The sequence below is a fragment of the Drosophila yakuba genome, chromosome 3L (genome assembly GCF_016746365.2).
Source record: "Drosophila yakuba strain Tai18E2 chromosome 3L, Prin_Dyak_Tai18E2_2.1, whole genome shotgun sequence".
NCBI classification, from domain to species: Eukaryota; Metazoa; Arthropoda; class Insecta; order Diptera; family Drosophilidae; genus Drosophila; species Drosophila yakuba.
The window spans coordinates 20615861-20643674 of NC_052529.2; the positions used below are offsets into that span (position 1 = coordinate 20615861).

At 36.0% G+C, this 27814-nt stretch overlaps 9 protein-coding genes and 1 long non-coding RNA gene across 18 annotated transcripts in view; 7 read left to right on the forward strand and 3 right to left on the reverse strand.

The window, feature by feature from the left end:
* LOC6534868 (adenylate cyclase type 2) overlaps window positions 1–17437 on the reverse strand; it is a 38075-nt gene extending 20638 nt beyond the window's left edge. For 2 of the 3 annotated variants that reach the window (XM_002095504.4, XM_015195396.3), the window contains exons 1-2: window positions 17149–17436; window positions 7471–7814 (exon numbers count right to left, since the gene is read on the reverse strand). In XM_002095504.4, coding sequence (XP_002095540.1) covers window positions 7471–7654 — 184 coding nt within the window. In that variant the 5' untranslated portion in view covers window positions 7655–7814; window positions 17149–17436. Of the gene's footprint in view, window positions 1–7470; window positions 7815–17148 lie in introns of all 3 variants that reach the window. The other variant, XM_015195395.3, reaches the window with a different exon arrangement.
* On the forward strand, window positions 1145–2336 carry LOC26534782. Of its 3 annotated transcripts, none has more exons than XM_039374706.1 (4): window positions 1145–1370; window positions 1430–1524; window positions 1583–1727; window positions 1782–2336. In XM_039374706.1, the coding sequence occupies exons 1-4, from the start codon at window positions 1226–1228 to the stop codon at window positions 1871–1873; spliced, it is 477 nt and encodes a 158-aa protein (XP_039230640.1). In that variant the 5' UTR covers window positions 1145–1225; the 3' UTR covers window positions 1874–2336. The 3 variants fall into 3 exon arrangements, with proteins under 3 accessions (XP_039230640.1, XP_015045021.1, XP_015045022.1); XM_015189536.2 differs by having other exon boundaries at window positions 1148–1370; window positions 1571–1727; XM_015189535.3 differs by lacking the exon at window positions 1782–2336 and having other exon boundaries at window positions 1587–1669.
* LOC26534946 lies at window positions 2431–3304 on the forward strand. Of its 2 annotated transcripts, none has more exons than XR_005561303.2 (5): window positions 2431–2640; window positions 2725–2760; window positions 2823–2908; window positions 3031–3122; window positions 3176–3304. XR_005561303.2 is itself a non-coding variant. In XM_015189534.3 (5 exons), the coding sequence occupies exons 1-5, from the start codon at window positions 2520–2522 to the stop codon at window positions 3265–3267; spliced, it is 498 nt and encodes a 165-aa protein (XP_015045020.2). In that variant the 5' UTR covers window positions 2436–2519; the 3' UTR covers window positions 3268–3304. The 2 variants fall into 2 exon arrangements, 1 of the variants encoding a protein (XP_015045020.2); XM_015189534.3 differs by having other exon boundaries at window positions 2436–2640; window positions 2960–3122.
* LOC26535888 lies at window positions 3306–4227 on the forward strand. Of its 2 annotated transcripts, none has more exons than XM_015195400.3 (5): window positions 3306–3527; window positions 3598–3633; window positions 3690–3766; window positions 3830–3992; window positions 4052–4227. In XM_015195400.3, exons 1-5 carry the CDS (start codon window positions 3419–3421, stop codon window positions 4147–4149), a joined length of 483 nt encoding a protein of 160 aa, XP_015050886.2. In that variant the 5' UTR covers window positions 3306–3418; the 3' UTR covers window positions 4150–4227. The 2 variants fall into 2 exon arrangements, with proteins under 2 accessions (XP_015050886.2, XP_015050887.2); XM_015195401.3 differs by having other exon boundaries at window positions 3310–3527; window positions 3696–3766.
* On the forward strand, window positions 4252–5065 carry LOC6534869. The gene is made up of 3 exons (XM_002095505.4): window positions 4252–4416; window positions 4473–4643; window positions 4701–5065. Exons 1-3 carry the CDS (start codon window positions 4314–4316, stop codon window positions 4919–4921), a joined length of 495 nt encoding a protein of 164 aa, XP_002095541.1. The 5' UTR covers window positions 4252–4313; the 3' UTR covers window positions 4922–5065.
* On the forward strand, window positions 5036–5837 carry LOC26534482. The gene is made up of 3 exons (XM_015195402.3): window positions 5036–5201; window positions 5259–5429; window positions 5485–5837. The coding sequence occupies exons 1-3, from the start codon at window positions 5045–5047 to the stop codon at window positions 5703–5705; spliced, it is 549 nt and encodes a 182-aa protein (XP_015050888.1). The 5' UTR covers window positions 5036–5044; the 3' UTR covers window positions 5706–5837.
* Window positions 5878–7165, forward strand: LOC6534870. Of its 2 annotated transcripts, none has more exons than XM_015195404.3 (4): window positions 5878–6014; window positions 6082–6252; window positions 6310–6983; window positions 7032–7165. In XM_015195404.3, exons 1-3 carry the CDS (start codon window positions 5942–5944, stop codon window positions 6513–6515), a joined length of 450 nt encoding a protein of 149 aa, XP_015050890.2. In that variant the 5' UTR covers window positions 5878–5941; the 3' UTR covers window positions 6516–6983; window positions 7032–7165. The 2 variants fall into 2 exon arrangements, with proteins under 2 accessions (XP_015050890.2, XP_002095542.2); XM_002095506.4 differs by having other exon boundaries at window positions 7045–7165.
* LOC120321597 lies at window positions 9252–24132 on the forward strand. Its single transcript, XR_005561304.2, has 2 exons — window positions 9252–16849; window positions 22523–24132. It is a non-coding gene; the product is annotated as an uncharacterized LOC120321597 (long non-coding RNA).
* On the reverse strand, window positions 23524–27665 carry LOC6534871 (rho GDP-dissociation inhibitor 1). Of its 2 annotated transcripts, XM_015195405.2 has the most exons (6): window positions 27506–27665; window positions 25386–25585; window positions 25213–25322; window positions 25030–25144; window positions 24507–24512; window positions 23524–24437 (listed from the first exon to the last, which is right to left on the reverse strand). In XM_015195405.2, the coding sequence occupies exons 2-6, from the start codon at window positions 25567–25569 to the stop codon at window positions 24241–24243; spliced, it is 612 nt and encodes a 203-aa protein (XP_015050891.1). In that variant the 5' UTR covers window positions 25570–25585; window positions 27506–27665; the 3' UTR covers window positions 23524–24240. The 2 variants fall into 2 exon arrangements, with proteins under 2 accessions (XP_015050891.1, XP_002095543.1); XM_002095507.3 differs by lacking the exon at window positions 24507–24512 and having other exon boundaries at window positions 27506–27664.
* Window positions 24519–25011, reverse strand: LOC120321596. The gene has a single exon (XM_039374707.1). The coding sequence runs from the start codon at window positions 24679–24681 to the stop codon at window positions 24577–24579; it is 105 nt and encodes a 34-aa protein (XP_039230641.1). The 5' UTR covers window positions 24682–25011; the 3' UTR covers window positions 24519–24576.
* Window positions 27666–27814: the final 149 nt, after the last annotated feature.

Consider the following 27814-nt stretch of genomic DNA (forward strand, 5'->3'; position numbering starts at 1 on the left):
TTGGAGTGGGATGGGGCTAGGGGGTAAGGATGGGGGGATGGAAGGGGATGGAAGGGGATGGGACCATGCTGAATACCGTCTCATCGACACTTTTTCATTGAATTCAATTAAAAGCGAAATTGAAAATTGAAATTCAATTAAGATGCTATAAATACGCCTGGGATGGGGTGACAGGGTGTCAAGGGAGGGCAGAGAGGATACAGGACACTGTAAAAGCATTCCCGGATAGAAAGGACTCATGGCAATGATGATAGATGAGCTGCCGGTGGCTGCTGGAAGTGGATGAAGGAGATTGCTTCGATCAGAGTATTGGCTAGGAACTCAAAACGGGGCTTATGATGTGTGACATGGCCTTTTTTTTAACTTGCTCTTCTTTTTGTTTTTTCTTTTTCCCTGACATTTAATGGGCCATCAACACCAACATGTTGGTATTGATGACAAATAAATTGATGCTGCAATCAATCAAAAATAAAGCAACCATATGGTGCACCAAGATAATCAAGTCTGGGAAAACAATACACTAATCTGATTAGCCTCATTAGTAAAGCACTACGACAATATGTCTTATAAGGCTTCGTCATTTCCATGAAATATTGCCATTGAGCCACCTAATCAATTCTTGTTTGCTAATGAAATCTTTTATAATTGGCGTCTAATTGGCAATTTATAGAAATTACGCTCGCTAAATTCCCTTGTGAACTAATTTTACCATTAAAGTATTGATTGAACTGCTAACCAAATTTATGTTAGTGAACTTTTGCCAACATAAATCCTCTCTAACACTGCATTGAAGAAGGTCCGCGATACAAGTTTTCTTTATTAATCCGAGAACCCAACAAATTCTCCTCTATTTTCCAGTCTATTGAAAACATAATTTTTAGACGGCTGCTGCTTTCAATTAACGCATTAGGCAAGGAAAAAGGCAGCAGTTTGACTTCAGCCAGTGGATAATGTGCAAAAAAAATAGGGACCAGGGACCAAGGGACTCTGTCTAACTTTTCAGAAAGGCTAAAGTTTCTGGGGGAGGTCGAGGTCGTTCGAAACTTTGTTGAAAAAGATAGACTGCAGTGACCTAAAACCAAAGGAGGTGCACCAATTCAGTTTCGCCAGCTGAAGTGAAGAAAATTAAAGTTTAAAAAGTTTTAAGGCTTAAAGCGAATGGCATTATTTGTCAAACATGGAACTGTATTTTGAAAATTTATAGCAACGTATTTTCCTAGTTTTGATGCCATTTTTAAGAAAGCTGGTCAGAAAAGAATTTTGCTTTTGCATCTCGCTGACTTCTGGATGCATCATAATTTCATTCTACACCTTGTTTTTCGGATTCCTTAACGCAGGAACCACTGTTGACGAGGTTATATACAAAAACAGTGAGTTAAAAAAATCCGAAAATTTAATTTTGAGCACAATATGTTACCCCAAATTACAGCATCCAAAACTGATGTATATGCGAAATGGTTTAACGTATTTCATATAGCACTGATGATCGCGGCTGCAGTTATCCTGCTGATCTCTGTTATGACGGTGAGAAAATAAGTTCCTATTTCGATTCTTATAAAATTCCTTCTAGAAATACTTAAAAATAGTTTTCGTTTGGATGGCCATGTTCATCATTCATATGATATCTTACTACATCATCTTCAATGCTTTGATAAATGTTCGCAATCCGTTCTTTAAAAAGGAAGTGTCTGCATTTTTTTATGTCTTGGTGAATTTAGTGACGTTGGGTAAAACATATATTAAAGAAATCTATTCTAGTAAGTTATGCTCAAGCTTTTCAGGAATCGATTTCTTCTGTTTGCTCAAAGTTTACTCATATTATTATGTAAAGTCGCATCCAGATCAGTTTACACCAGCATGTGTTGATAAATAAGAGAATGTCTCTAAAAATTAAATGAAGAACAGCAAACTGGATTTTAAGATGATAAAACACAATAACAGTTCGTGGTCTTCACCATATGTTCTTCAAGTGAGAGGAAGTCAAAGTGTGGATAATGCTTTTACTGTGCTAATATGGCAGACTCAATTTTCTTTATAATTTCATTAGCATCTTGATGAGAACTGAAAACGATTCCACGCGTGCCTGACAAACACGACACACACATCAAGCTGGAAATTCTAGGCTAATGCTAATGAGGCCATAATACAAATTCCTGAAATTGTAATTATGCAAAAAAGTTAATACTTCCCACGCCACAATCAAGCAGATATGGCGAAAAATGAGAAGGTAATTTCGTTTAAATTTGGCGCCAACATATGGGCGAGCTACACAAAAATATTTACTTAAAAGTTCAGCAATGTAAATAAATTACCTATACGACTTGCGGTTCATAAAATAGTCTTTTTAAGAAAATTACGAAGGAATGTTTGTAAATTTAAAAAGCCAAGAATAAATTAACATACGTACTATATAATACATTTTTCAACTTTCAGGCTCACAATGGGCCAAATAAAAATATGTGTAATAAAAAATATACCAGAATAACTTCTTTGCATTTGCTGTCAAAACGTCTAACATTATGATTTTGGCTAAAAAATTTTGCTTCTGTATATCCTTGCAAAAGGGATGTATACTAATAGCATTGACTGGAATATTTTTGGCTGGCATGAACATTGACTATATGATACTTTGTTTAAATAGTAAATATATATTTATTTATATTTGTATTAGTTAAATACCAATTTTTTAAATACGTATGTGCACTAATTCTAATGTTTTGCCAGGAACCTATTCCCAAGAAAAGCAGCATAAATTCCCAGGTAAAATTGGCCAAATAATTTCTATGGCTCCATTCCATTTGCTGTATTATTTAACTATCTAGAAAGAGTTCTCTACACATTCTTACAAATGATACCGGATTGGTTAACCATCTTGGCATCGTGCGTACTAATATATGCAATCTTATCGGTACGTATCTAGTAAAGATATTGTCAGTTTTAAAGATGTAAATGTATTTAGCAATATGGTTGGCTGTATTGGGCAACTCTGTTGGTTCAAGCATTTCAGGCAGTCTACTTTGTTATTTTCAGCATTACTTCAGCATCAATCGGTTCGAATTTAATTATTAATGAGAGTATTTGGCATAATTTAACTTATTGGATTTACGTGCTCTTTTGGCTAGGTATGTAACAGTGTATTATAAAACAAAAGACAAGAATAACTTTTCTATTTAAGCACTGACAGCGTATTTCATGTACATAATATTTTCGTACTACCGTCAAATTACAGCAAGAGAAACTGAAAATATTGTGGACGGACTGGTGTAATAACTAATAAAGGCAATAATTTACAACTTTGTATTAAGACATTTCCTTTTTTTTACAACTGCAACTGTGTAGCATAGGATTTGTCGTCATTTTCTCAAACAACATATACGTAAAAAAAATTATACGTAAATAAAAACAATCGTTTAATGAAATGTGGCGCGCCGAAAAATTCTGCTTTTGTTTGAAACTACGAATTGGCTGCACAATAATAGCTTTTTTTACGCTTTTCCTCTGTGCGTTACACCTGGTGGAGTTTTATCGTAAATATCTTTTGAGAAATTTTCCAAAACTGTATTATTATAGAAGTTAGTATAAAATCATATTTTGCAGGATTGAAGGATCCTTACAGCTCTGGTCAGACGTTGGGTAAAGAAGCTAAATATTAAAATAAATAAATGTACAGTTTTATAGTTTTGTATGAATTTCAGACTGGTTTAACCTTTTTTGGGGAGTTTTCCATATGCTGGCATCTCTGTGTTTATCTTACTCTGTGCTATTGGTAACGCATGAATTTGCATTGATTATTAAACTTTATGGATTTTAAATTTTTGGTAATTTGCAGCGGTCTCCTCTACCACTTTGGAGTTACATAATAATCGAGGCAGTTTATCTGATCTACATAATTACTTATTCGTCAATAACTTGTGCACTGAAAATAAATATGTACGTGAGCTACGGATTAACGTGCTCACTTCTTTACTGGATGGTTATAATCTTTACTTTTGGTGAGTTCAACTTCATAATAGATTGCCTGTACGGTTTTTTAATAATGCTCTTCACTTAGCTATAACGACATACTTCCTTTGGATTGTCATATCGTGTTATTTCCTTATAAAGCAACAACGGCAAACTGGAGGTTTAACTATACTTTACAATTTGTAGAAAAGTAAAATTTCTGTTTTTAATTTAACTAGGATAGCTAAGATATATAAAGTTGAGAATGAATTGAATAAAAATATATTTTTTGTCGATATTATACTTCATCTTCAAGTAGGCATAGAACTAAGTATTACGATTATTCCTGTTTTTTTCGAAAAATAATACAAATGAAATTAGTATTAGTAATATTTTCCATTTCTTTGGTCAGCGAAAGTACCATTTCGATAAATTTAAAATATCAGATGAGCGTTAGAAATCCTTACAATATAGGTAATTGTAAACAAAACTTAAGACTCGATTCGATTTTTAACTTTTACTCTACACAGCTAACCATAAACAAGGCTTTCCTATTTGTGGAAATTGTACAAACATAAAAAACGTGCATATAAATACAGGATTTACATGCCACTTTGAAGATGAAAGACAGGTTGAGAATAAGTTTGGAGAGAGAGATGATGAATATGCGCATTGTGTACCGAAGGATTACATTATTAATGGTTCGTTTGAGAGCCATTACTTAGATATTGGTCCAAATCTCGACCTCCCAATAACAGGTGAAGTCAAGAACTATTGCTGCTTTTGGTCGCCGAATTGGGGATGTTCAGCTCTCATCGGAAGGCATCTGTTCGATAAAAGCTCCGATTATTGCGATACTTGCAGAGGATCTTGTTCCGAATTAAAATATACTGACGACGAAAAATCAGGCGGAAGCAATAAGGTATCGGAATATGGGTACATAATGCCACTGCTGTTTTGCGAACTGTGGATTTGGTGAGGTGGATCACTGAGCTCTAAGGCCTAGGATCATACTCGAATGTGCTATAAAATGTATAATTAAATCGGTTTCTTGAACATTATTGAACATACTAATTTTCAAAATTGTGAAGCAAATTAGACGATGAATAAATTGTCAAACGGACGGGGTAGACTCAGTTTTTATATAAATTATGAAATGAAATTTTTTGTATTACTAATTTACATTTGTTCGGTTTTCAAATGCGGACACCCGATAAACCTAAAAAATTTCTTTACTTCCACAACGCCTTACTCTTTAGGTAAATTATTTAATTTTATTGTATTCAATGTGAACCCATTTTGATATGATTACATAGCTGATCATGTAATTGCATTTCCGGTTTGCGCAAATTGTACAAGTGAAAAACACTTCCGTACCACCACTGATTTCTACTGCCACTACGAAGATGACTCATCAATTGAGGAAAGAGTTAGAGAGTCCGGAAATATGTATGCGGATTGCCTGCCGGACCAGTTTATCATGACTCGTGAGTCCTTAATTAATTAAAGAAAGCAATGTCTACTACTATAGCACTATCGCAGGGAATATACAATGGTATTGCTGCTTTCGGTCACCGGAATTGGGATGCTCTGCGCTCATCGGGAGGAAATTCTACGATAAAAAAATATATAGCTGCAAAACATGCAAGCGATTTTGCAGCGGGACAAAGCAAACCTATGTCAATGATCCGGATGGAAGTAATGAGGTCTTGGCCTACGGATCCTTAGTATTGCTGGCTTTTCTGGTACTCTGCACATGTTAGGATAAGCTAAATGCACTCTGCACTGTGTATTGGGATACCCATTTATATATACTTTATATTTTTGGACCCATCAAATTTACCATAACTAACTGCAAATAAAATTGTGCCCATAGTTATGGTCGACTATATATATATATCCGAAAATCTATATTTGGTCTTCACATTTTATCCAAGTTGACAATGTTAAAGCTTTCGAAATATTCAACACACATAAGTTAAAAATTTCTTTTATAAGAATGCTAATAAAGCTTTTAGTGCTTTTTTTACTTTACCGAAAAACTTTAGGGCTAAATTGTTATCATAATCATTGTAAGTACCCACAATTTTGGTAATGTAGTAGATAATGGTATTACACTTTAATTCATTGTATTTTAAGCGGCTGATCATGATCACTACGATTGTGGATGTTGTGCGGGAATTAGTAACAACAATGGCAAAGTCATTGGGTACCATTGTCATTCAGATGACCAGGAATCAATTCTAAGATATACGTTCGAAAAGGAAAGTGCGTTTACTGCATGTGTGCCAAACGGTTTTGAGATTAAATGTAAGCTGAGCCCTGAAAAATATTTCTTTTCCATTTTATAGGCATTTATCACTGTAGATCCCATTTTGGAATATTGCTGTTTCTGGTCGCCGAACTTGGGGTGTACGATTCTAGTTAATGAAAAGTACATTAATGATAAAGTCGTGTGCAATCACTGCAAGCATTTTTGTCAAAGAACTACTGGAAGTAAAGGAAGCTCTAAATATGTACATAAACTCGTAATGGAACTTTCATTGCTTATGATCGGTTGCACTTACTTTTAGAATTATAATTCATGTTGGCCCTACAATGGAAAGTTTCTTTGTGTTTATCCTAGGCCCTTCCACTCAAGGGATACGAGCTAATCAAAAATGAATAGTTATAGCAACTGTTTGGCCATCATTATCATTGTTATCATTATGAACTGTGCCCAGAGCGGGGTAAATTTAATTAAAACAACAAACGCGCGATGGGCCAAAGAAAGCAGCCGTCGCTGGAAACTGTACGTGGAAATGGAAATGGGGAGACCCTGATGCTATCGTGACAAGCCCAAATTAAGCAGCCCACGGGGTTACATCATCCAGTCAGGGGACATAACTGGAGGGTTGGGCATTCAGCTTAAAGAGCAAACCAAGGCAACCACGACCAGCGAACATGGCCATAAGCTGGCCAAAAGATGAATGGCAACCGAGCCGGAGGTTCATTAAATAGACCAACACCTGAACTGAAAATTTAAGTACATGCGACACTCGGTAAGTAGCATCATTGAAAGTTATAATAAATAATTGTTCGCCTTCAAGTTAAGTGTTGTAGGATTCGACGCCAAAAACTAGGCAATTAACATTAATCATGACCCTTATCTCTATAATGCATACTTAATGCGGTAAATTTTTGTACTCTTTAATCACAAATAAATTCTTTAGCAAGAAAATAATTTAAGCCCTTGCAGTGCCTATATATTTGTAAAACAACGGAACAAGAATATTTATAATCAAACAACGAAACTATTATTTCCTTTCTACCATTCTAATTATGTTCCTATGTCTAGTTTTATGTAGTCATCGGATTTTTAACTGAGAATATTAATGATCCAAAATCAAAGTGGTTTAGTGGTATATAAGAAAAGTGTAATGTTTTATGTTCCACCGTACACATAGTATACAAAATGCTTTCTTTGTGAAACTAATTTGATTTGAAGCAGCTTCCCATTCAGGGATTTACAAGGATTTTCACACTCACCCGTGGTTCCATTTTCCTGCTCGCTCAATTCGACCAAAGATGCCGAAAGGGCCTCATTCATCCTGGCCGCCGAAGTCATCATCGTCTTGGGTTGTGATGCATTTCCATGGGCTTTAACGATCAGACTCGCTGTTGCATTTGTGCCATTTTCCGTTCTCGCAGCTTCCGCATTGTGATTTACCATGGCGAAAATCGGGGGCGTGTAGCTAGTGGCACTCCTTACAGCCGCCAGCTGCGCGTCCTGATTGCCTCACCCTGGACGAGAGTCCTTGCGATTTCTGCTCCTGGGGATCCAACACTTGTTGCCGACTTCCTTCCTTCCTCCCGGAAATGGAGAAATCCAACTGAAGCGAAACGGAAAACGGGAGTACTGGTTTAGTTCGAGAGCTCTTTTCAATAAATAATTGCAAATGTGCTTGTGGCACATATTTTTTTATTTGCACATATGTTAAATATATATTTATTATACTTTAATGCTTATATGTATGATTCATTAAAACGCAATATAAACAATCAACTATAACACATATGTGCGAAACCTTTATTAAATACCCATCTCATCTGTTGCGGATATTTAATTAAAATTGCAGCTGAATGTAAATTTTATTATTTTGGAAGTTTATATTAATATTTTGGTAACTTTATGGCATAAATAAAAATAGCGCCATCTGTTGACCCTATGGTTACCAAAGTATAGTTAACGTAAAGGAAAGCGCAGAGAGTAGGTACAAGTGTCAGTTTCGAACTTATTGTTCACTTGTTTGATGTTGCTCCAGATCCAGCTTTTTCCGAACGTATTTTCAAGTCACTTTTCTTGCCAGTTGTTTGTACAAAGAGAACATATTGCTCGGTATGTAAATATATTTTGCTTTTGTGGGCTTCGCTTGAAAGTGTCTTTGCAGCAATTAGAAAAGTTCTCAGACAACACATTTGAGAACGCAACAAAAGTTGTTCTTCTTGGGCCTAGAGAGATCATAACAATACACTAAAAGGAAAGTGGGGAAAGTCATTTTTAAAAACTATAAAAGAAGAGATAGTCATTGCAAAAGTTGATGGGAAGTACGAAAGTAGAGTTTTGAAATTATAGAATGTTATCTTAAAACTCATTATTACAAAGCTGTTCCAATTTGTTAATTTTTGTGGTAACACTATATCCAAAATTTTTTAAAGCTGAAATAGTGCAGAGGCTTCGGTTTCAAAAGATGATTCTTGTAAATTGGTTGATAAAAGTGTACTTTGTACGCTTGAAGTTCTCGCATATCCTCAAGGCATGCGACACTCTCCTCCCATCCTCTGCCTTTTTTCAAATAGAAGGAAAGTTTCCGCAGCTTTTGTAAACCTACCGAACTAACTACACTTTGGTGCCACCGTTGTTCATTCAAGTTGGTAAAAGTTTTGCTACTCAGAATTGCTCTGCTTTTCTGCTTGCCGCTTACAGCTGCATCTTCGGCCAAGTTAAATTGTGTCCGTTTATTTTGAAGTGGAGGATACATAAATACAACCTGATTCAAAGAAATCGACCGTTGTAGTAAGTCAAAGCAGATATAATCGAATTTTTCGAAGAATTCTTTTAGATACACTCTTATATCTGTTTCATTTCAGCGGAACTCGCTTGCAGATATGAAAATGAAAATATAAAATTAATGCTATTATAATGCTGTCTGCGGATTAAAAAAAAAGGCAAATATTCCCAAAACTGGGTTAAAGGAAAGGTCTTATTACCTTTTATACCCTTGCAACGCAGTAAAAGAGACATTGAGAATGCCTTCTACGAGTATATTATATAGTATATAGTCAGCATAATATATAATATAACAGATAGATAATTGGAAAAACCTTCATTCGTTGTGATTGATCACAAAGTTTTCCAATTCGTTATACACCAATCTCTATATCATTTTAGTGAGTCCGCTTGCGAGTTAAAGCAAGGAAAATCTTGTCTAATTTACCCTTGCACTGAGACCTTAGATGTGGCACATAATAAAGCTACTGATAGACTCAAGTCCAACTCAAATTCATTGTCATTTTCACCTCAGTCTCGTTTTCATTGTGGACACTTGTGGAATTTCGCCTTTGCAAACACACGACTACAAAACGGCGACCGCCCGTTTGACCCCTGTCCATAAAAAAACAGAGAAAGTAGGGGGCACTCGCAGAAACTACTCATAAATAAATACACAGAGATCCATTGTTGTTTCGCCGCATTTTGCTGGGCTTTGGATGTGTTCAGTTCTTTTTTTCGGAATCGTTTTGTTTGGCTTTGCTCGCCGGGTCGTGTGTTCGCTTGTTGCTTCTCATTTTGCTTTTTTTAGAAAAACAAGGGGGTTTGTTTACGCTTTTGCAAATGCCGAAAGGGGTGCTTCAGTTTAGTGCAGCAGCGGTGAAAAAATAAAACGAAATGGAAATAAATAAACAAGCCGTTTTTGCTGGCTGCTTAAATTCGTATAAAGATTACGTTCCAGTTCGTTTATGAATTTTGAAAATATTCGATGAAGATTGCATTTCAGTATTTAGTACATTAAATATTATTGAATTGTCTTCTTTGAACTAGAATGTTTCAACTTTTATAATTCCGTTTGAAAATCGATCCCAGACATTTAAATAAAATAAAAGCCTTTGAATACTTTTCCCCTTTGTAAATAAACTTTGCTCAAATGCTTATTCCAGAGGTCTTTAGCTGCATCTAATTCGCTTGGTAAACATTTTATAAATTATCTGCAGTTTAGCCACAAGCCATAAATATGGCTGTGTAATGTGCATTTCCTTGCAAATCTGCATTGCTATATTTTTATATCTAGCCGGCGAACGTGGCGGATGAGCAATCTCATTCGCACTTGCTAATTCTCGTTTGCGCTCTCGTTCTCTGGAGAATGCACTGAAAGCAAGGCCGCCGCATTTTCCTCGGCCAATTATCTTAATTATTTCATTTAACTTATTACCATAATTATCATATTTCGATTTTGAGCGAGGCAGTGGACTGAATGGAACGGAAACTCATAAATTTGAAACGCCTATTTCGTTTTCACTTGCGTGCCACAATTATCGCAGTTTTAAAGGTGAGCGAATTTCTCGCGGCTTTATCCGCAGAATATAAAAATATAATATGTGTGTGTTTATATTATTAATTTAACAAATATGGCACATTTCTATTCAAGCCCGCGGATGTATTATTTTTCTCCTTTTATTAAACATTTATATACAATAATATCGGCCCAAAGAACTTTGTGCTCTTTGAACGATGCGCCTTCAAGTGTTCTGGGTTTGTTGTTTGCAATTGATTAAAGTAGACCCAACCTTACATCCAGAAAACCGAGGCATGTTCTTCAAACAAATGTGCACTGAAAAAATATGAACTATAAAGATTTAATATTAATATTGTGTCAAATAAACTTGTTAGGCAAGCAATATAATCATCAAAACACATTGTGTGGTACCTTTTTTTTCAGTATTTGGAACATTTAGGGGTGTACAATCATTAATAAGGTTAATATTTTTAAGAGTGTACACTTGATTGAATAACCGCGACTGCAAGTGTTAGTGTGCCAGTGGGTTTTCAGTGTGTGCTCATGCGTGTGTGTGTCTGTTTTTTGTATCTTTGACTTTGATCGCGCATGATTAATGATTACGCCTGTGTTTATTGCCATTGCCACTTCAAGGGATTCGGGGAGGGGTTGATAAAACTTTTCTTCCCGTCGCTTTCGGGATTTCGATGCCCGGTGAGTTTCTCATATTTCAACTTGAACACCTCCGCCCAGGGGCTGGTGTTGTCTTCGTGCGTTTGTCATCGTTTATATATAATTGGACAAACTTGGCGCACAGTACACAATATATCACATTGAGGATGAATGTATTAGAGATTAGTGTATACAAAAAAAAGATGTTTAATATTAAGGTAGGTCATAAATAACTACTGCACGTGCTAGATACATTTCTTGTAAATAATAATGCAATGGGGATAGAAAATTTCAGTCACATACTCCAAAATCTCAACGACGACTAAGAGCTAAAAAAAGAAACATAAATGTATTAAACTGGAAGATTAACTCTCTTTGCTTCCATCGGTAGCTCTAAAACTCTTGCACGAATAAGAAGCTGAAAATTTAATAAAAGTTTAAGAGAAGCCATAAAAAGGAAGCAGAAGTGCGAATCCAAACGCAACACAAGCGAAACTTTCTAATCCAATGCCAAAAAACTGAGAGCTATCGGGCTTTTGGTTTCAATGCAATTAAAACGAGTGCAGGTCCTTGCATTCTTCTTGTGCATTTAGGACCCGAGTGGCCTTTCACATCGACATCGACATCGAGTATACGCCACGTTGTGCCGCAGCGGGGTAGAGCTCTTCAATGGCAGACTAATTTTTGTATTCTATGCTTAAATTGCTGTCCAAAAAATAGAGATAAATAACATGAATGAGGGGCAGCCATTATGTACATGCGTATGAATGCTGATTCATTAGCCAAACCTTCAATTCCATAGACAGAGGGCCATTTAAATGCGAATTAGGCTAACCGCCCTTTTTGGTTGAGTGTGTGTGTGTGCTAGGGGGGTGTTTCTACACCCTATGGTGTGTGTTTTTGGGGGTGTGGCTGTTGTGGTTTGGCCCTTCCTGCGGATTAGAGATCCTAGTTCTGTGGTCTCGCCCTGGCACGTTCAATCTTTCCCTGGATTGCAAATAGTGGGTGGATGTGTGATTCTGGCCACTTTTGCTGGATGGCGTTTAATTTGATTTGGCTGAGAATGCATAAACTACTTATAGGGAAAACATCAATTAGTTGAGCTAATTAAGAGGCGGTACAAGAGGCTGGCAATGAAAACAGATAATTAGGACCCCTTGTAAGTTAAAATATGAAAAATGTGTTTTACACACTATTTTACGTATTTATAAAAGCAAACAAATGTTTTGAATACATAACTAAATGATTCGGGTCTAGTAATGCTCAAAGCATTAAATTTTTTTACTTATTTTTACTGCTGGCCTACAAAAAGAATTTCCAATTTCATTGGATGAAATTTTACTGTCAAATAATTATTTTCAAGTCGTATTCAAGTGGGTCGAGTCCAATTCCCATTAAAGTTAATTATCAAATGGCTGGCAAATCCAAAGCCAATTTGAACCGGCTATACCAGTTTGAAGCGTTATTGCAAACAGATCTTCTGAACATATTAAACCATGAGCAAAAGACCGTGATGGGACATTTAAATTAAATGTCTCTCCAGAACCCACAAGTAGCGTGCATTTTATTCTATCGGATCGCACTAAAATGTGCTGTAATTGCTCATTTATGGATACAAAAGAAATGTTTGAACTATGTGCTAAGCGATTTTATTAGCTACCGCCGGCCATAAAAGTCGTCGACATCAAAAGTCTAAAAATACTCTTAGCCAAATCGCCAAAAAACAAAAAATAAGGTAATATCAAGGAAAAACAAAGGCAAGCGGCTGCCAAAGCAAAACAACAGGTAATTAAGAATGCAAATAAACAATGCGAATCTATTGAGAATTTGCAAAATGCAGAAAATCGCTTTCCATTCGGCTGTTATATTTTTTGACTTAGATTCGAATAAAATAATTCCCTATTTTGCCACAATACTTGCGTGTCACAACGAAATATTGGTGCAATGTGCTAAACAAACTTGATTTGCCATAAAATTTAATTTCGCGCCCATTTGGTGAAGACCAGTGGAGCGGCCCAGCCCAAAGATTTGTGCAAATGCTCAGCTGTTAGACGAATACAATCAATTTTTGGCTTCTGAAATGCATGGCCAAAAGGCTGGGCCAATAAATCAATTTGCAATCTGTTGAAAATTTTTGAAAAATGTGGCGCGATCGTTTGACATTCTCGAGTCGGACAAGTGTGAAAGGAAATGCTTACAGATCTATGTGTAAGAACTTTCGACAAATTTGCTGCACTCTGAAATTGATTGCCATAATTTAAATGTGTATAGGCAATATTTCAACAAAGTTCGAACTGCAAATTATTTACGTCAACGGGTGGCGAACCACGTAAGCAAACAGGCATACTGCAAACAGATAAATGAATAAAAACATATACAGCTCGAAAAGCATACTAAACAAAAACTTGGAATATCGTTCAATAGAAGTACTCACTTATTTGTAAAACGACACTTATTTGTAGAAGTTTATAAGTGCAAATGGCTTTGTTTATTTCGTTTAGCTTTCCAAACTTATTATTCACTTTATCAGCCAATAAAACAAAAGTGTCAATACATTACAATCAATGAAATTTGATGGACATTCAATTTTTGTTCTGTAGCTTTTCATTGATGAGAGCTAAAGTTTTATTGAATGCAATTCAGTTTGGCACTTAAAATCCAGTATCTGCAATAGTTATCAATTTTTATGTGAAAGATCTTCGGATGGCTAATTATCGCAAAACAAAACACTTTGTCACATTTTTGTTTTAGAGAGACACGGTTTCCCATATTTATACTTCATTATAAATAAACAGGTCTCATTCTCTGTTATTTCTGTAGTCATTTTACCTTGGCTGTTGATTGCCCCCGAAATGTTTGTATAAACCTCTTTATTTATGTTACAATTTAGCTTTTTTCTTGTTCCCCATCATTACACATGTTAATTATTCATTTTTTTTTAGTCCTATCCACACAGAGAACAAAAATGTTTATTGAAATCTCGATAACCACATACATGCACATAAATCCCTGTGATAGACACTCTTTTTGCACGAATTTAACAGGATTAAGTTATGATATATTTATAATAAAAGACCATGCAAAAAAGGCTGCTTTTCTCTCGGTGTATGGTTTGGAATTTGGCTGACACAGAACTTGTTGTTGCTGTTTGATTAGGCTTCTAGGTTGACACATGGGGCCACACAAATACAGACGGGCAGACATATAGACAGATCGGCCGACTGACAGAAAGTCCCTCATAGATAGACACCCATATACTCACAAAACTCGGCAAACTCGGGAGACGGACAGAGCACATGTGTTGAAAATTTAACAGAAATGTGCAAATTTAATTAAATTCAAACGAGAAATAAATATAAATAAGCTTTATTCACACATTTATTTACGTACATACGTCCGTACGAATAATACTATGTAGTATTCTATGGCGGAGATCTTGTGAAAATAAGAAGCTGTGTGACCTAAGGAAAAATAACAAATAACAAAAACAACCAGCTCATTGCTGCTGCAATTGTGTACGTAAATAAAAACGCAATTTTCACACTTTTTTTAAACTTGACAAAGTCAAATCACAGAGGAAAAAAAACGGAAAACACTAGCGAAACACTCTGCAACAAATTAACAGAACCCATAATATACATTTTCAATTGTAAGCAATCTATAGAAAATATATTATTTTGCATATTGCATATTATTTTATATTAATAATTAGTCAAATTAACTACCTATTTGTTAACCAACCATTTGTTTGGGTAACTAGTGTACACCGTAGGGAGGCCCATGCAAAACGTGGGATCTGTAAATGCTGTAAATTAGCCAAAAGCCCGAATACTATGTATATTAATTTGTATTTATATGCCAGACGAAAGATAAGGTCTCTGAAATGTAGACTAGGCAAGAGGAAAGAGTTAGGGAGATAAGACATTTTCCAAATAATAATGCAAGCCCATTTTATAATGACTCATAATACACTGCACGTTTTTACCCGCTGCTAGTTGAGCATTTGTGATAAGTCAAATATTTCCTTTACTTTCAGACCGCATTCGATTGGGAAATATAAAACAGGTTTGGCCGCAGAGAATTTAAAATATAATTTGTCTCATTGGACTTAGTGGCGGCTTCAATAAAGCATTTTATCGGCGCTATCGCCATTTGATAATGGGCCTGGCCAAATGGCCAGAAACCCCGAAACAAACCCAGAAACAAACCCGCCCAGGTCGCTTCTTCATTTACGTTATCGGAGGAGCATATGGCAAGCGGCTTTGATTTGGTTTTTATTTTCACTCATTCACATATACGAAGGCGTGACACTTTTTTATAGAATCTTTACTCTCGACTCGGTTCTTTACTATGTAGATAAACTAAAATCTGGAATAAATGAGCCCCGCTGAGTGGGGGCGTTAATTTATTAATGCGGAGCCGTGAGCCAAAACAAAAATCTGCGAGAACACTTTTATAACTTGATTTATTTAAAGACAACAGCATTTGGCAAATGAAACGGATGAGTTGGTGTTGCTAAATGTGTGCTTAAAAATACATCGAAATTATGAGACATGCACAGAAGGACATTGGCAAAGGTCATTCTTGACATAAGGAGGCAGCATAGATAACATAAATGATTTTTATTAGATCTCGAATTATGTGGAAAATTATCCTATAGAATTCGGCTACTGCTAGAATCTACGGAGTCCGAAGCAGTTTTAAGGGAAAGTTTTACTTTGGAAAAAATACTTAAATTAAATTAACTTTAATCAACTGGAATTAAAAAAGTTAGTTAAGAAAATTTAACTGGCCTACAAACAGCTGTGAACAATTAAATAGTACGACTAGCAGTAAAAAAAAAATATTATTAATAAATGTGTTATTAAATATATATTTAGAGTTTCCACAATTCGTTCTCTTTTAGAAAGAAGCTTTTTACGTTGAATATTTAAGAATGTTATAATTTTATTATAATAATAAGGAGCAATATATTTGATTGCTTCTTGCAATATGTTGCTAAAACATTTTACGACCGCAAGCACAATAATTTGAGCACAGCTGTGCAGGAAAATATATAGAGTATCGAACTCATATATATGTATGTATATTTATATATTTTGTATCACTTTTTCCACCAGATCTTCACACATAGGCGATCATCAACTCGTTCGGCCAATGAAGAAAAAGTTTCGAATAAAAAACCACTAAAAACACGAAATAGCAACAATAATAACCAGAACAGACGCAATAATCGCCACCAGCTGCCAAGTAGCATTAATTTAATTTGTGGGCTTAATTCGGAGGCACTTGTTGTTATTTTTGCTATGACATTGCTTTTTTGTAATTAATAAACGACTAACAAAAACGCAAATATAAATAAATAAGTCTGTAGAAAACCCAGATCAGATGCGATTAGCACTATCGCAATGAGCAGCACCGAAAAAGAGATGCCTGTGAATATGTATATTCGATCTGTCGCTAACCATTCAGATTGTTTGCTCGCCGACTCGCATCGCGTCGCATTTTTTGTATTTTCGTATTTTTAGCTAATTTCAGTTGCTATTGAGCTTGGCAATTAGTTACACTTGATTATATGAAAGCAGATCGCGGGTGAACAGTTTGCCGGCCCCTCAAGTTCGATGTTTATGTATTCTAGTTGTATTTTAGCTCGTATTCCACTTTGTTTTTGAATTGGTTTTGTTTTCGAAACGGAAGGAAATAACGTAAGTGATGCCAATTTAATAATTTGCATGGTCGGATTACAGTTAATGGCCAACTAGTTTTATTTTGTTACTTTATTTGATTTACATATTCAAAAATTAATTAAAGTTTCAAAAGTTTCCATTTGCAAGATAGAAGGGCACGTTTTTTCGTTCAGACTGGAAATTTTTTTGGCTTATTGCTAATTTATTGTTGTATTATTTGGTTTTTAAATAAACTTCCAATACACAATTTTGGGTACTATTTCCCCAAAATTCCTTGTTCATTAATCGTATGAGTTATTAAACACTTTTTACAATACCTAATAGCTGGTCGTTAAATCCTCTGTTGCTGTTTGTACACTAATCATTTGTACCAATAAATTTATTTATCTATATATATATTTGTGCATTGCATGGATGCGGAGACATTTCCCAATGGCACATGTTGTTTTTAAAATCACATTAACACATTCAAACACTCACACACAAACGCACACTTGCTTTTTCCGAGCAAGGAAACGCGCGAAAAACGCGACCGCCTGTAAGCCGCTTGTTAACCGCTTTTGAAACGCCAACGAACCGCACACGTTCACGTTATAATCAAAACTGACGGAGCAACCGAAAGACCAACAGGCTAACCGAACCACCCACTCCCGCAGCAACATGTTGCCGACCTTGCCGAATGAGCGGCAACCAATTCGAGAGCGTAAATCGCCAATATGGTCACACCAATGTGAGTGAGAGCAAACGTTGGGCTCGGTGTTTTCAAATTGAAAATAAAATAACAATAATAATTCGAGGCGCCGGTTCTCTTCAAATACAATTCGATCGTAATTGACCAAAGAAATAAGATTTTAGATTGTAGATGGTTTTTATAATGTATAAAAATATAATTAGGCGCATTAAGTGCAACAAATAAAAATATTACTCATCCGTCATGAGTAAATTAAATTAAATGCACTGAAAAATGTTTTTGTTTTGGAAGAAAAGCGTAAATCCTATAAAAGTAAACAACTCGAAATAATAACAAATTTTAAGTTCCATATTATATTTTGATTACTTAAATGTTAATAAAACATTTCAAAATCAATTTATGCTCACAAAAAGTTGTTTGACTTATGGTACCAAGACCAAAACCAAAGAGCATGTGTGCTAAAGTACAAATGATTCTATTCTAGTTGATTAGGTTTCACTGATTTCCATTTATGAAGGCTAACGAATAGCCATAATTCGAAAAAGAAGAAACTCATAATAGTGCAAGTGCACTGAACTGTGCTATTACTTATGCTGAACTCTCAATAGTACTGTAATATTCGTTTAACACGGTGTTAAACCCCAATTTAACTGCGGAAATTTTGGCTTGGTAATTAATGTTGCTACAGTAACCAAGGAGAATGCTCCAAATCTATTCGAACTACAGACTAGTCAATAAATTAATCATTATAAAATCTGACAGAAAGCCATTAACTATATAAAATAGCCAACTTTAATCTTTTCAAGTATGTTCTTGAAGTTGCAATTAAATTTGCAATAGTGCCGCTGCTATCGGCACTTTTAATCTATAGGCTACATGTGACGGTTACCTAAAAGATATTCCTACAACTGATTATGATCGTAAGCATTCTACGCCTTCTATATGCCCCTTAATTAAAGGGAAATGTATTTAAAGTTTCAATTTTAAATTCTATAACAATATTAAATTATTCAGCAGATATAGCTTGCATTTGCACCTAGTGCAGTTGACACCAACACCACTCAAACCTCAATTTCCTGAAATTAAATTACTTACGAGCAGCTCAGCTCAGTTCGTTCTCAGTTAATTTCAACAAAGCAGGATATTGTCAACACTCGTTTCCAATCCCCTGGATTGTCCTGTTTTCAGAGTGTGGGAAAATGTTTGAGCTGCTTTGTTGGCACACAAACACCTGGACAAAGTAAGTACTTTGGTTGCAGTGTGTTTGCTGACTTGTGCAATTTCCGTCTGACAACACGGGGCGTATACGTAATGAACTCTGGCAGAGCTTGGCCAACATATGTCCGCAAAGTTAGCCATTATAGCAGTGGATCTATATATGCAAACGGAATTGAATATTGAAACTATTAAGCTTAGTTGGTTTCAGTTCACTTTTATATCAAAAAGATGTTTTACCCAAAAAAAACATGTTTTTGGACTTCTCAAGTAAAATTTTTAATTTAAAGCGTTAAAATATAAAACATAGATTTTTTTATACGCTAATAAATAAATATAGTGCCGAAATTATGTAGGCGAATATGTTTCACATTTCTCAATTTCTTATTCATTAACATTAATTGGTGGCTTTTCACCGCAAATTCATTTGGAGTCTAATAAATTATTGACGCAGAAAGCACACAGAATATATATGACACACACCTTGGTTTGTAAGGTGAACCAAACACCTCTTCACATTTTCATGGAGCCTTTGGGGGATTTGGGATTTGCATAAATAATAATGAAATTTCAACTGGTGAATATACAAAAATAAAAGCAGCTTTAAGAATCAGCACCCATTAAAAAGCAATTTGAAACGAGTAATGCCGCCGAGTGAAGTACCCAAGGATCAAGGCAAATTAACTAATTGAAGGCTCAAAAGGACTTTGCATAAATTGTGTGGACCGATAAAGGTGTCTCGTCTGCCGCCGATAGACTAAAGTCGGCCGTGGTAATGACCATTCCCCAAGGTCGAGCTGTGAATCGATGACTTTCCGGGGTTGGCGGCATGCATAATACATTCCCAGATCGAAATCAAAACATGTTTACCTTCGCACGACGCTCGCAAAAGTTAGTCCTGGCTCAAGGATGACCTCCTCAGGCGGAACAGCGACAGGTGGGCGAGTCAAGAGGAATCCTCTCTTCAATTTTTTCAATAATGCTATGGATTTGCTGTTCGCAAGCTTGGACTTGAACTGTACATTTGCAGACCTCTAAGCTAATAATGCATTTATTAAAAACATTTAGTTGTCTATAAAGTTTTTTAAGTGGAGATATCATTTGGAAAAGCGTACCTAACTTTTTTTTTTAAATTCAGAATTTATGATTTTACAGATTTCGTATTCAACAAAAAAAAGATTTCCATTAAAATAAATAAATAGTTTATTGTAAAATTCAATATTGTTTCAAGGTTTAAGTGATTTGCTTCAACCTTGCAACCTTTTTGATTTTTATTTTTGGTTTGGTTTCTAACATAAATTAACATTGCATTATACCTGATGTACCAAGCCCTCTAATCTTCCCATTACTTATTTTCAACGCCTAACTTTCTTTGGCATTGGGGCTTGCCATTGAAGTAGACCAAGTAAATGATAGTTTAATGAACGGCCATTAAATGTCAGTCATTGGCATTTGTTGGGGGTCACAGTCAATAAGGCTACTAACGTTTGTTGCATTTTTAATGGCCTCCTGTGCTGGAAAATCAATTTCACCCCACAGGCAGGCAAGGAATGTTTAATTTTTCACATGCTTGCTGAATATGTAAGGACTAAAAAGTCGACAGTTGGCCGGGACATAAAGCCTAATTAGGAAATATTCTGTAATTAGTGCGCTCCACTTAATTAAAGAACTGCAAACTCAACAGAAACAACAGCAGAATTCGCAACAATAATAAACCCAAGTTGCCTCGGGATCTGTGCCCTTTGGTAGACAATTAACTTGCTGCCTTGGAAGTGTGGGTGTGATTCTGTATGTATTAAGGCAGCAGCTTGTTGACATCGTCCTTTACAGCGCCTGAAAGTATGCTGTGTCCTCTGATACATTCGACACATTCGCCAGCGAGTTTGAGCCGTACAGTCCAACAAGCTTGAAATAAGGGTTAAATTGCTCGAAATTATGTTACAAATTCCGGGTACACGCGATAAACCATAATGAACACCAGCTACTTAGGTATTCAGACCTTTAAAACAAGGCCGTCCATACATTTAAGTCTTTGCGAAGTAAATTTATTAAAGAATTTGTTCAATTTTATCACAACAAATATTGGTATATCTAAAATTTGGTGCAACAGGCTTGGATTGGAAACGTCAAAAATCAATGCCAAAATGTAAATGAGCGAACCACCGCAAGTCCGTTTGAATAAATATATTCAGAAATCATGCAATTTCCTGCCAGCTTTGCACTCTATCACAAAAAAATGCCTCCACAAAAAAACAAATTCAATATAAACGCAAATTATTTTTGCTGTCCGGTGGTGGCAAACGCGTAAAAAAACAAGAACAACGCAGAGCTTTGGAAAAATATATGCCAATTGTGGGGGTTTGCTTGTGTTTGGTTTTATGTCCTGTCGGCCACGCATAAATCTGGTCACTGGCTCCAGAGTTTTCTGACGTGTTCGACACTTCCCTTTGAACTTGCCTTACTTGCGTGTGCTCCCTTAAAGCCACAAAAAGTATTAAGGCAATAAAAACTAATTATAACACTTGCGAGTAAGGGGAGAGGGCTAGTGATGTAATAAAAGAAAAATACATATTTTACATGTTTTTATTGAGTCAGTCAGTTTTTTATTCAGAATTTATATAAATATGCTTTGCCGAATGTAAATGTTGATTGTGCGGTTGCAACCTGACAAAACACTTTATTAAAGCAAACTTTAGGTGGTCTATCTAACCACTAATTTGGCTCCATAACTAACAGCATAATATAAAAGAAAACGTAATAAAAAGAACAATAGACCCGCCCCCCGCCGCTTTCTATCTATGTTCCACAGAAAGCCCCAGCGAATGTGGAATGAAATTCATCATACGCCACGTTGGCCCCTCTGGCAGAGAGCAGGATAGAAGTTTCGCACGTTGCTCCGTGTGCTGACCCGCATACCAAATCAGAGGCCAGCAGAAACCAAAAAGTTGCCAAATCTTTGTTGGATTTAATTATGTTTAAATAGGCTTAGCAAAAACTTGACATACAGGAAAATTAAATAGAATAAAGGTGTAAGCTCATACATCAGATCTAAAATGAAACTAATTGAATTTTGGACAAAGGAAGTTTAATTTTGCCACATGACCAAGTATAATTCGACTGTGTTGGGCATATTGTATAGATAAATGCTTTCTTGTCCAGCCTTTTGCTTTGAGATATAAATTTACCTGGGTTTTTGTTTGCCTGGTTGTTAAATATCGTTTGCTCGGAGAAATAGGATAACAATATAGGATAACAGTTACAAATATTTTAAAATCATGCAAATGGGCCAATTGCATAAATGCAAACACATAAATCCCATTAGCGGCTATAAATGCTGTACATATACCATTTGTAGAGATTAAATATGCATTTCTGCTTGTGCGGCTTGACATCAGCTGCATTTCATGGCTTTTCCAGAGCAACAGATGCCAATAATCCAAGTACCAGTGATAGGCTACTCACAGAAAAAAAGAAATGTATGAAATATGTAAATGCATTCGAATTTATAAACTTAAAAACCATATGCAGTTTTAACTTAACAATTATTAACAATAAGTTATCTACAAATGGAGTGAGAAATTTATTTTCATTATTATATTTCAACAGGGTTTTAATTCTCTCAGTGCACTCTGTTCGGAAAACAAAATGGTACCGTTAGCAGCCCTGCCTACATGGGGACAAAATGGCCGCCATTCGCATTTCCGCTTGCGTGTTTTAGCGAGCACTTTGCCTGTTGCGTTTTCTGGTTTCCTCTTTGATTGCCTTTCATTCCTACTTTATTACAGCCATCCTAGACTCTCCTGTGTTTCCATTGGCTTTTCCTGCCTTTTACTGCAAATTTCATTGAGCCCCATCCCGGATGCAATGGACCATAAAGGTGCAGCGGGACAATTGGCATGAAATGCAGAATATCGGAATGAACAATGCGGGTGAAGGCCAAAATTCGACGGCTCGTCCGTCAATCAAAGTGTTCTCAACGGACAGAGATAGACGTCCGTGTTCGATGCAAAAATATTGGCATGTCATAAAGGTAATGTTCAAAGGAATCGAACTGTGTCGACGAAAGTGTAATAATACGAGTATATGATTTCTTATAGTGGAAATAATATAGCAATAGTATAACAAGTAAGGTTATATAATTTGTTATATACAACTTGGAATTTTTTGTTAAATTCTAACCTGTAACTACTTTTCGCGAAATAAAAACAGTCAAGAAAACAAAATGTATGTACTACATCATGGAAAATCGCAGTTTTGACGGTCCCCAACAACACACAAATGCCCCAGGCCATTTTCCGAAAACAAAAATGATTTGTTTTTCTTAAATTACGCGATTTTTCTTCTGGCAACTATAGTCCTTCCCGAAAAAGTAACTTACTTTTTCATGCAGGTGCTCGCGATTCTAAAGACAAATGTGCGTTGGAATATAAAATGCGGTTATTATTTTCTGTATTGAAGCGGTGATTGTTGAGCAACATGCTGCTAATGTCAGGCGCAACAAAAGGCTGGCAACTTGTTGATGGATTCGAATGTAAACAGAGAAATGTTTCACAAATGCTCTCTTTTGTACACCTTAAAAATATTTAGTGCTTTACCTTCGCCTTCTGGTCAAAACTTAAAACGTTTGCCCCTTGTCATTGTAAGCTGATAAGCATTACAAAGTGTGAAGCTAACTTATCTTGGGCTACGGAAAATCTGTGCACACACTGCTACAATAATTTATGGGACCCATATTATGGAAAAATAATTTGCTCACTTACTTTAAATTATAAGCATAAAAGTAAGATTTTATTTTAAAATATGTATACTTTATTCTTTATTGCTCTTCGGTTGCATTCAATCAGCATTCGCATATATGGTACACAAAAAATACACAGAGATAGTATATAGTTAGAATAATGTAGATTTAAGTGATTTCACGACGCACAAACATCAAATGCATAATAAAGTATCAGCTTCAGTTACATTTAACAGTTCCGGTTGCATGATTTCTGTTTTCTTTCAGTTTTCGGGCGACTTGATCTCACAATAAACCATTCCGTTCATCAATTTTAAATACATAGCGAAATGCAAACAACTTTATTAAAGTTAATTACTCAATTGTTAATCTGTTTGAAAATATATGTTAAACATAGGCAATGACATTTAGAACCAAACGACTGACTGACTGATTGACTGACTGGCCTAGTGACTTGACTTGGTTTTGACTTGACTGACCGACTTGGCGTCTCATTGAGGACTTAGGCGAAAAACGCTCTTCATCTGCACACAATCAATTTGCAAATTGGGTATCAAAAATACTTATTATGGCTTTACACTTTAGTTACAAAAATATTTAATACCTTTAACAAAAATACTTGACGATCAATTACATTTTTGGAAAAATTCGCGTACACTTTTGGAACAAAAATTAACTCATTTACAAGACATATTGGGGGGAAAACAAAAAGCGTATGTTGTATGTTGTATGTCGTGTGTGTTTGTGTGCTGTTATGTGTGCTGTTTAGGCCCAGTCCTTTTTGATCTCAAAGGTCCAGTCCCACTCCAGGTGTATGTGCTTGTCGTCATCCGTGAAGACCGAACTGACCGAGTAGGTGCCGCGGGAAAATGTGCCTGAAGGTGCCTCCTCGGCGGGGGTCAAGTAGAACTGAATCTCCTTTTTCGGCGGATAGGAACCAACCATATGCTTCATTTTGTCAACTATAGAGTAATGCGAAAACAATAGGTTTAGTAACGAATTAAATTTTGGGACGGCCGGCACCAGCTTACCCACAACTTAAAAAATTATACATTCCAAATTGAGAGATTGGCATTAAAGATAATAGGATACAAGTTATTCTTAACACATGACTAAAGTTAGTACGGCAAATGTGAAAAAAAGGATATAGACAGCACTACAAAACCCCAACAATAGGGTTGTGCCGTTGAACCAGCCTTTTCCCATTTCTAAGAACAAAAGTCAACTAGCCCGCACAAAAGTCAATCAAAAACTGAGGTGTTATGCTAACCATTTCGCGTCAGCCTAGAAAATTGAAGACCTAAAAGTGCTCGAATAGGAATAGCGTAACGTATAGCACTAATAGCAGTCTTTTTTGTTTTTTTCATAATATTAGAGCACTCGCTTAGTAAAGTTAATTAATTAAAAATTTTAGATAAATTACCAGAAAATAAATTTAGAACAGTAAAGAAGAAACTCGGATTTTTGTTCTCAAAATCAACTCGATCTTTGAAATAGTACCTAAGGTTTGATTCAACTTAATCTATCTCTGTCAATAAAAAATTAAAGACTTACCAGTAACACCCAAGCGAGAAGTCTTTTGAACATACTTAAGGCCATGGACTATTTCACGTTGCACAATAAAATCAATGCGCACCTTGTACTGAACACCTTCTTTGATCACAAAAAGCTGTCAATGTACATAAGTTTCATTAACAAAAGTAGTCAAATGGTTAAGTAATGGTCAGTAATATTTACCTGCTTTTTCAACTGGCTAAGGTCACCGGTAAGATCCAATTCCATGTCATCGCGTCCTTCGACGACGAGGGCAAGTTTCTTTACAATAACTTTTCGGGGATCATTGGGATCTGGATAGCAAAGTTATTATAATCCGCGTATTCTAATTTTAGAGGCCAAGTTTACACACTTACCAACAATAATTTTCTCGGCCTGGGCGGCACCCAGGAGTGCCTCCTTGTAGCGCCGCAAACTCTCGTCCTCCTGATCGGCGGCCATTATCTCCTCGATGGTCTTCTCCGGCGGAGCCTGGTAGTTGGCATCATGGACATCCTCGTCGTGGTGCTCGGGATGGTGCTTCGTCTCTGTTTCGGCCATGGTTGTTAACCTAGAACTGTCCAATCGCAATTGTTTGTTTATCAATTAATTACATTTAAATGAGAAGCACCGGTCTAAGTTTCGATCGGTGCTGTTGTTGAATTGTTTCTTCAGATTTTGTTTAGTATGCCTCGGTTTCTCTGGGAGAAGCTTGTGGGTCATAGGCATATTTTTAGTAGTGTGAGTAACATGTTGACGATAATGATGTTGTTTTATATATAAAAGCATGTGCGCTGTGCACTACCATATCTGCTACATCGTATCGGAGTATATGGAAGTATTCCCGAATCAAAAAATAGAGGAACAGTATTTTCCCTTCTTAAAATTGTCGCCATTGGGAGATTTTAGCCCATGACTAATGCCGGGCGGAAATCCGAAAGAAATCAATGAATAAGTAACACAGAATCTGCTATGTAAATATGTTAATATAGTAGTTAGTATACATTATAATGTTTGTTCAAACTACAATGTTAAATGTTGAAACCCATCCAATAGCGGTGCACATCCCAATTGTGATATCATTCAGTGAGCATAAAGCAGGTTTATTTACTTTTTTGGCAACACGAGTGCTTCTGTTGCGAACAAATGTAGCCTCTTCATATGCCCGTTCAATAATATTGATTAAATTTCAATTATTAACGCATTGATGAACTGACGTGTTGATTGGCAAAGGGGCGGGGCGGGGCAGGGCAGGGCAGGGGCGCACGACCTGCAGCTGGTCCGCTCAGAAAGTAAAAAAGGTCCAACCAAATACGGAGCGGCAGTTAGATAAGGCAGGAGAACTCGATGGAGGGAGAGAGCGGGTATTGAATAATATTGACCAGAACGGGCGACAAAAAGCGAGAGGCCTCCGCCCCCCAGAGAATGCCTTTATTATTATCTTGCGTTGTTTTCCATTATCTAAATACACGTCGCCAGCGTTGTGTCCATTTTCAACGAATGTTGGGCCAATAATAATTCTCGATTCTCCAGATTTGGCTATATATATGTGCATACATTGTGCCCGGGCAGAAAAGTACATCAAATTGAAATGTTATTACTTGACATCAACTTGTTGTGAGGTAATAAAATTGAGCTATACAAAACGATTTCAAAGGCACATGTACAGCACATACAGCAGTAACAATGTGATCAGTTTAAGCTATAATTTTTAGTTTTCATATTTTCCAAACTGATACATGTTTATCTATCTGTTAGGGTTTTTATTTTTATTATTATATACAAATAATAATAAATACATACTGATGCCCAAAAGTCCGTAGATTCAATCTTCAAATTACAATATTGGTTTTCAGATCTAATCCTTATATTTCGAAATAAGGCATCTAAAAGCACTCACAATTTTTTTCCGTGTTTGTGTGGGAATGGCAGAAAATAATAAACAATTTTCGGACCAACAACGCAAGTTTGGCCCAATAAATACAATCGCAACAATTAAGGATGGGTGAGAAAAGGTAATTTCAAGAACAATCTGACCAAACTGAAATTTTGAATTCCAAACAAATGCTCCAGAGTCGAAGGAGGTGCAAGTGAGAGAGCTAGCCGGAGAGAGAAAGAGAGAGGCAGAGGACCCCCCGCCACAGCCAAAGTGTGGGGATAATTCAGGGAAAAGTACGAACCATGCCACTTCTTTTTCTCTTTTCTGATAAAGAAATGTGCACGAAGAATGTTAAAACCCCAGACGAATGAATCACACACACCAGCTCACACACACACACTCACACCGAGGCCGGCACATGAATCGTCACTGATTTGCAAGTAGAATTTTTTGGGAGTGGTTCTTGGCCTGCGACACCCAAATATATTAGCTACCAACACCAGCTTGCACTAAACATTACAAAAATATTATTTATATTTTTATAAGTAAAATGCATTAAAACGCACCGCACTTACACACCACAAACACACTGACAAATTGGCGACGACGCGCACTCACCTTTAAATATGCGAAATTAATCAAATACTACGATTTCTGCAAATTAATCACTGAAAATAAACTGTATTTTATATTTTTAACAACTTTTGATAACTAACTTTTAAACAAAGCAAATAATATAAAATAAGAATTGCAAGTGTGATCGTATGCTTTTGTGGGCAGAATACTGAAACGCGAAAAGGGCTTGTAAAAGACTTCTGTTCACACTTTTGTCCAAAAATACTTGCTTTTCGAAAAAGTGGTTAGTTTTGAAAATGATTTTTACTCGAAGTATTCTATACTCTGTAAGTAAGGGATAAAATACGAATT

Coding starts and splice junctions, on each gene's coding strand:
- LOC120321596 (XM_039374707.1), bottom strand. CDS start 24,681: ATGGGAAAAGGCTGGTTCAACGGCACAACCCTATTGTTGGGGTTTTGT.
- LOC6534869 (XM_002095505.4), top strand. CDS start 4,314: ATGAAATTAGTATTAGTAATATTTTCCATTTCTTTGGTCAGCGAAAGT. Junction 4,417..4,472: donor TAGAAATCCTTACAATATAG/GTAATTGTAAAC, acceptor TACTCTACACAG/CTAACCATAAACAAGGCTTT. Junction 4,644..4,700: donor GAAGGATTACATTATTAATG/GTTCGTTTGAGA, acceptor TCCCAATAACAG/GTGAAGTCAAGAACTATTGC.
- LOC6534870 (XM_015195404.3), top strand. CDS start 5,942: ATGCTAATAAAGCTTTTAGTGCTTTTTTTACTTTACCGAAAAACTTTA. Junction 6,015..6,081: donor AAATTGTTATCATAATCATT/GTAAGTACCCAC, acceptor TTGTATTTTAAG/CGGCTGATCATGATCACTAC. Junction 6,253..6,309: donor AAACGGTTTTGAGATTAAAT/GTAAGCTGAGCC, acceptor TTATCACTGTAG/ATCCCATTTTGGAATATTGC.
- LOC26534482 (XM_015195402.3), top strand. CDS start 5,045: ATGAATAAATTGTCAAACGGACGGGGTAGACTCAGTTTTTATATAAAT. Junction 5,202..5,258: donor CACAACGCCTTACTCTTTAG/GTAAATTATTTA, acceptor ATGATTACATAG/CTGATCATGTAATTGCATTT. Junction 5,430..5,484: donor GGACCAGTTTATCATGACTC/GTGAGTCCTTAA, acceptor GCACTATCGCAG/GGAATATACAATGGTATTGC.
- LOC26535888 (XM_015195400.3), top strand. CDS start 3,419: ATGTGGCGCGCCGAAAAATTCTGCTTTTGTTTGAAACTACGAATTGGC. Junction 3,528..3,597: donor ACACCTGGTGGAGTTTTATC/GTAAATATCTTT, acceptor CATATTTTGCAG/GATTGAAGGATCCTTACAGC. Junction 3,634..3,689: donor CAGCTCTGGTCAGACGTTGG/GTAAAGAAGCTA, acceptor GTTTTGTATGAA/TTTCAGACTGGTTTAACCTT.
- LOC26534946 (XM_015189534.3), top strand. CDS start 2,520: ATGATTTTGGCTAAAAAATTTTGCTTCTGTATATCCTTGCAAAAGGGA. Junction 2,641..2,724: donor TATGATACTTTGTTTAAATA/GTAAATATATAT, acceptor ATGTTTTGCCAG/GAACCTATTCCCAAGAAAAG. Junction 2,909..2,959: donor TAATATATGCAATCTTATCG/GTACGTATCTAG, acceptor AAATGTATTTAG/CAATATGGTTGGCTGTATTG.
- LOC26534782 (XM_015189536.2), top strand. CDS start 1,226: ATGCCATTTTTAAGAAAGCTGGTCAGAAAAGAATTTTGCTTTTGCATC. Junction 1,371..1,429: donor CGAGGTTATATACAAAAACA/GTGAGTTAAAAA, acceptor CCCAAATTACAG/CATCCAAAACTGATGTATAT. Junction 1,525..1,570: donor TGCTGATCTCTGTTATGACG/GTGAGAAAATAA, acceptor AATTCCTTCTAG/AAATACTTAAAAATAGTTTT.
- LOC6534871 (XM_015195405.2), bottom strand. CDS start 25,569: ATGGCCGAAACAGAGACGAAGCACCATCCCGAGCACCACGACGAGGAT. Junction 25,323..25,385: donor GGCCGAGAAAATTATTGTTG/GTAAGTGTGTAA, acceptor TTTGCTATCCAG/ATCCCAATGATCCCCGAAAA. Junction 25,145..25,212: donor TTAGCCAGTTGAAAAAGCAG/GTAAATATTACT, acceptor GTACATTGACAG/CTTTTTGTGATCAAAGAAGG.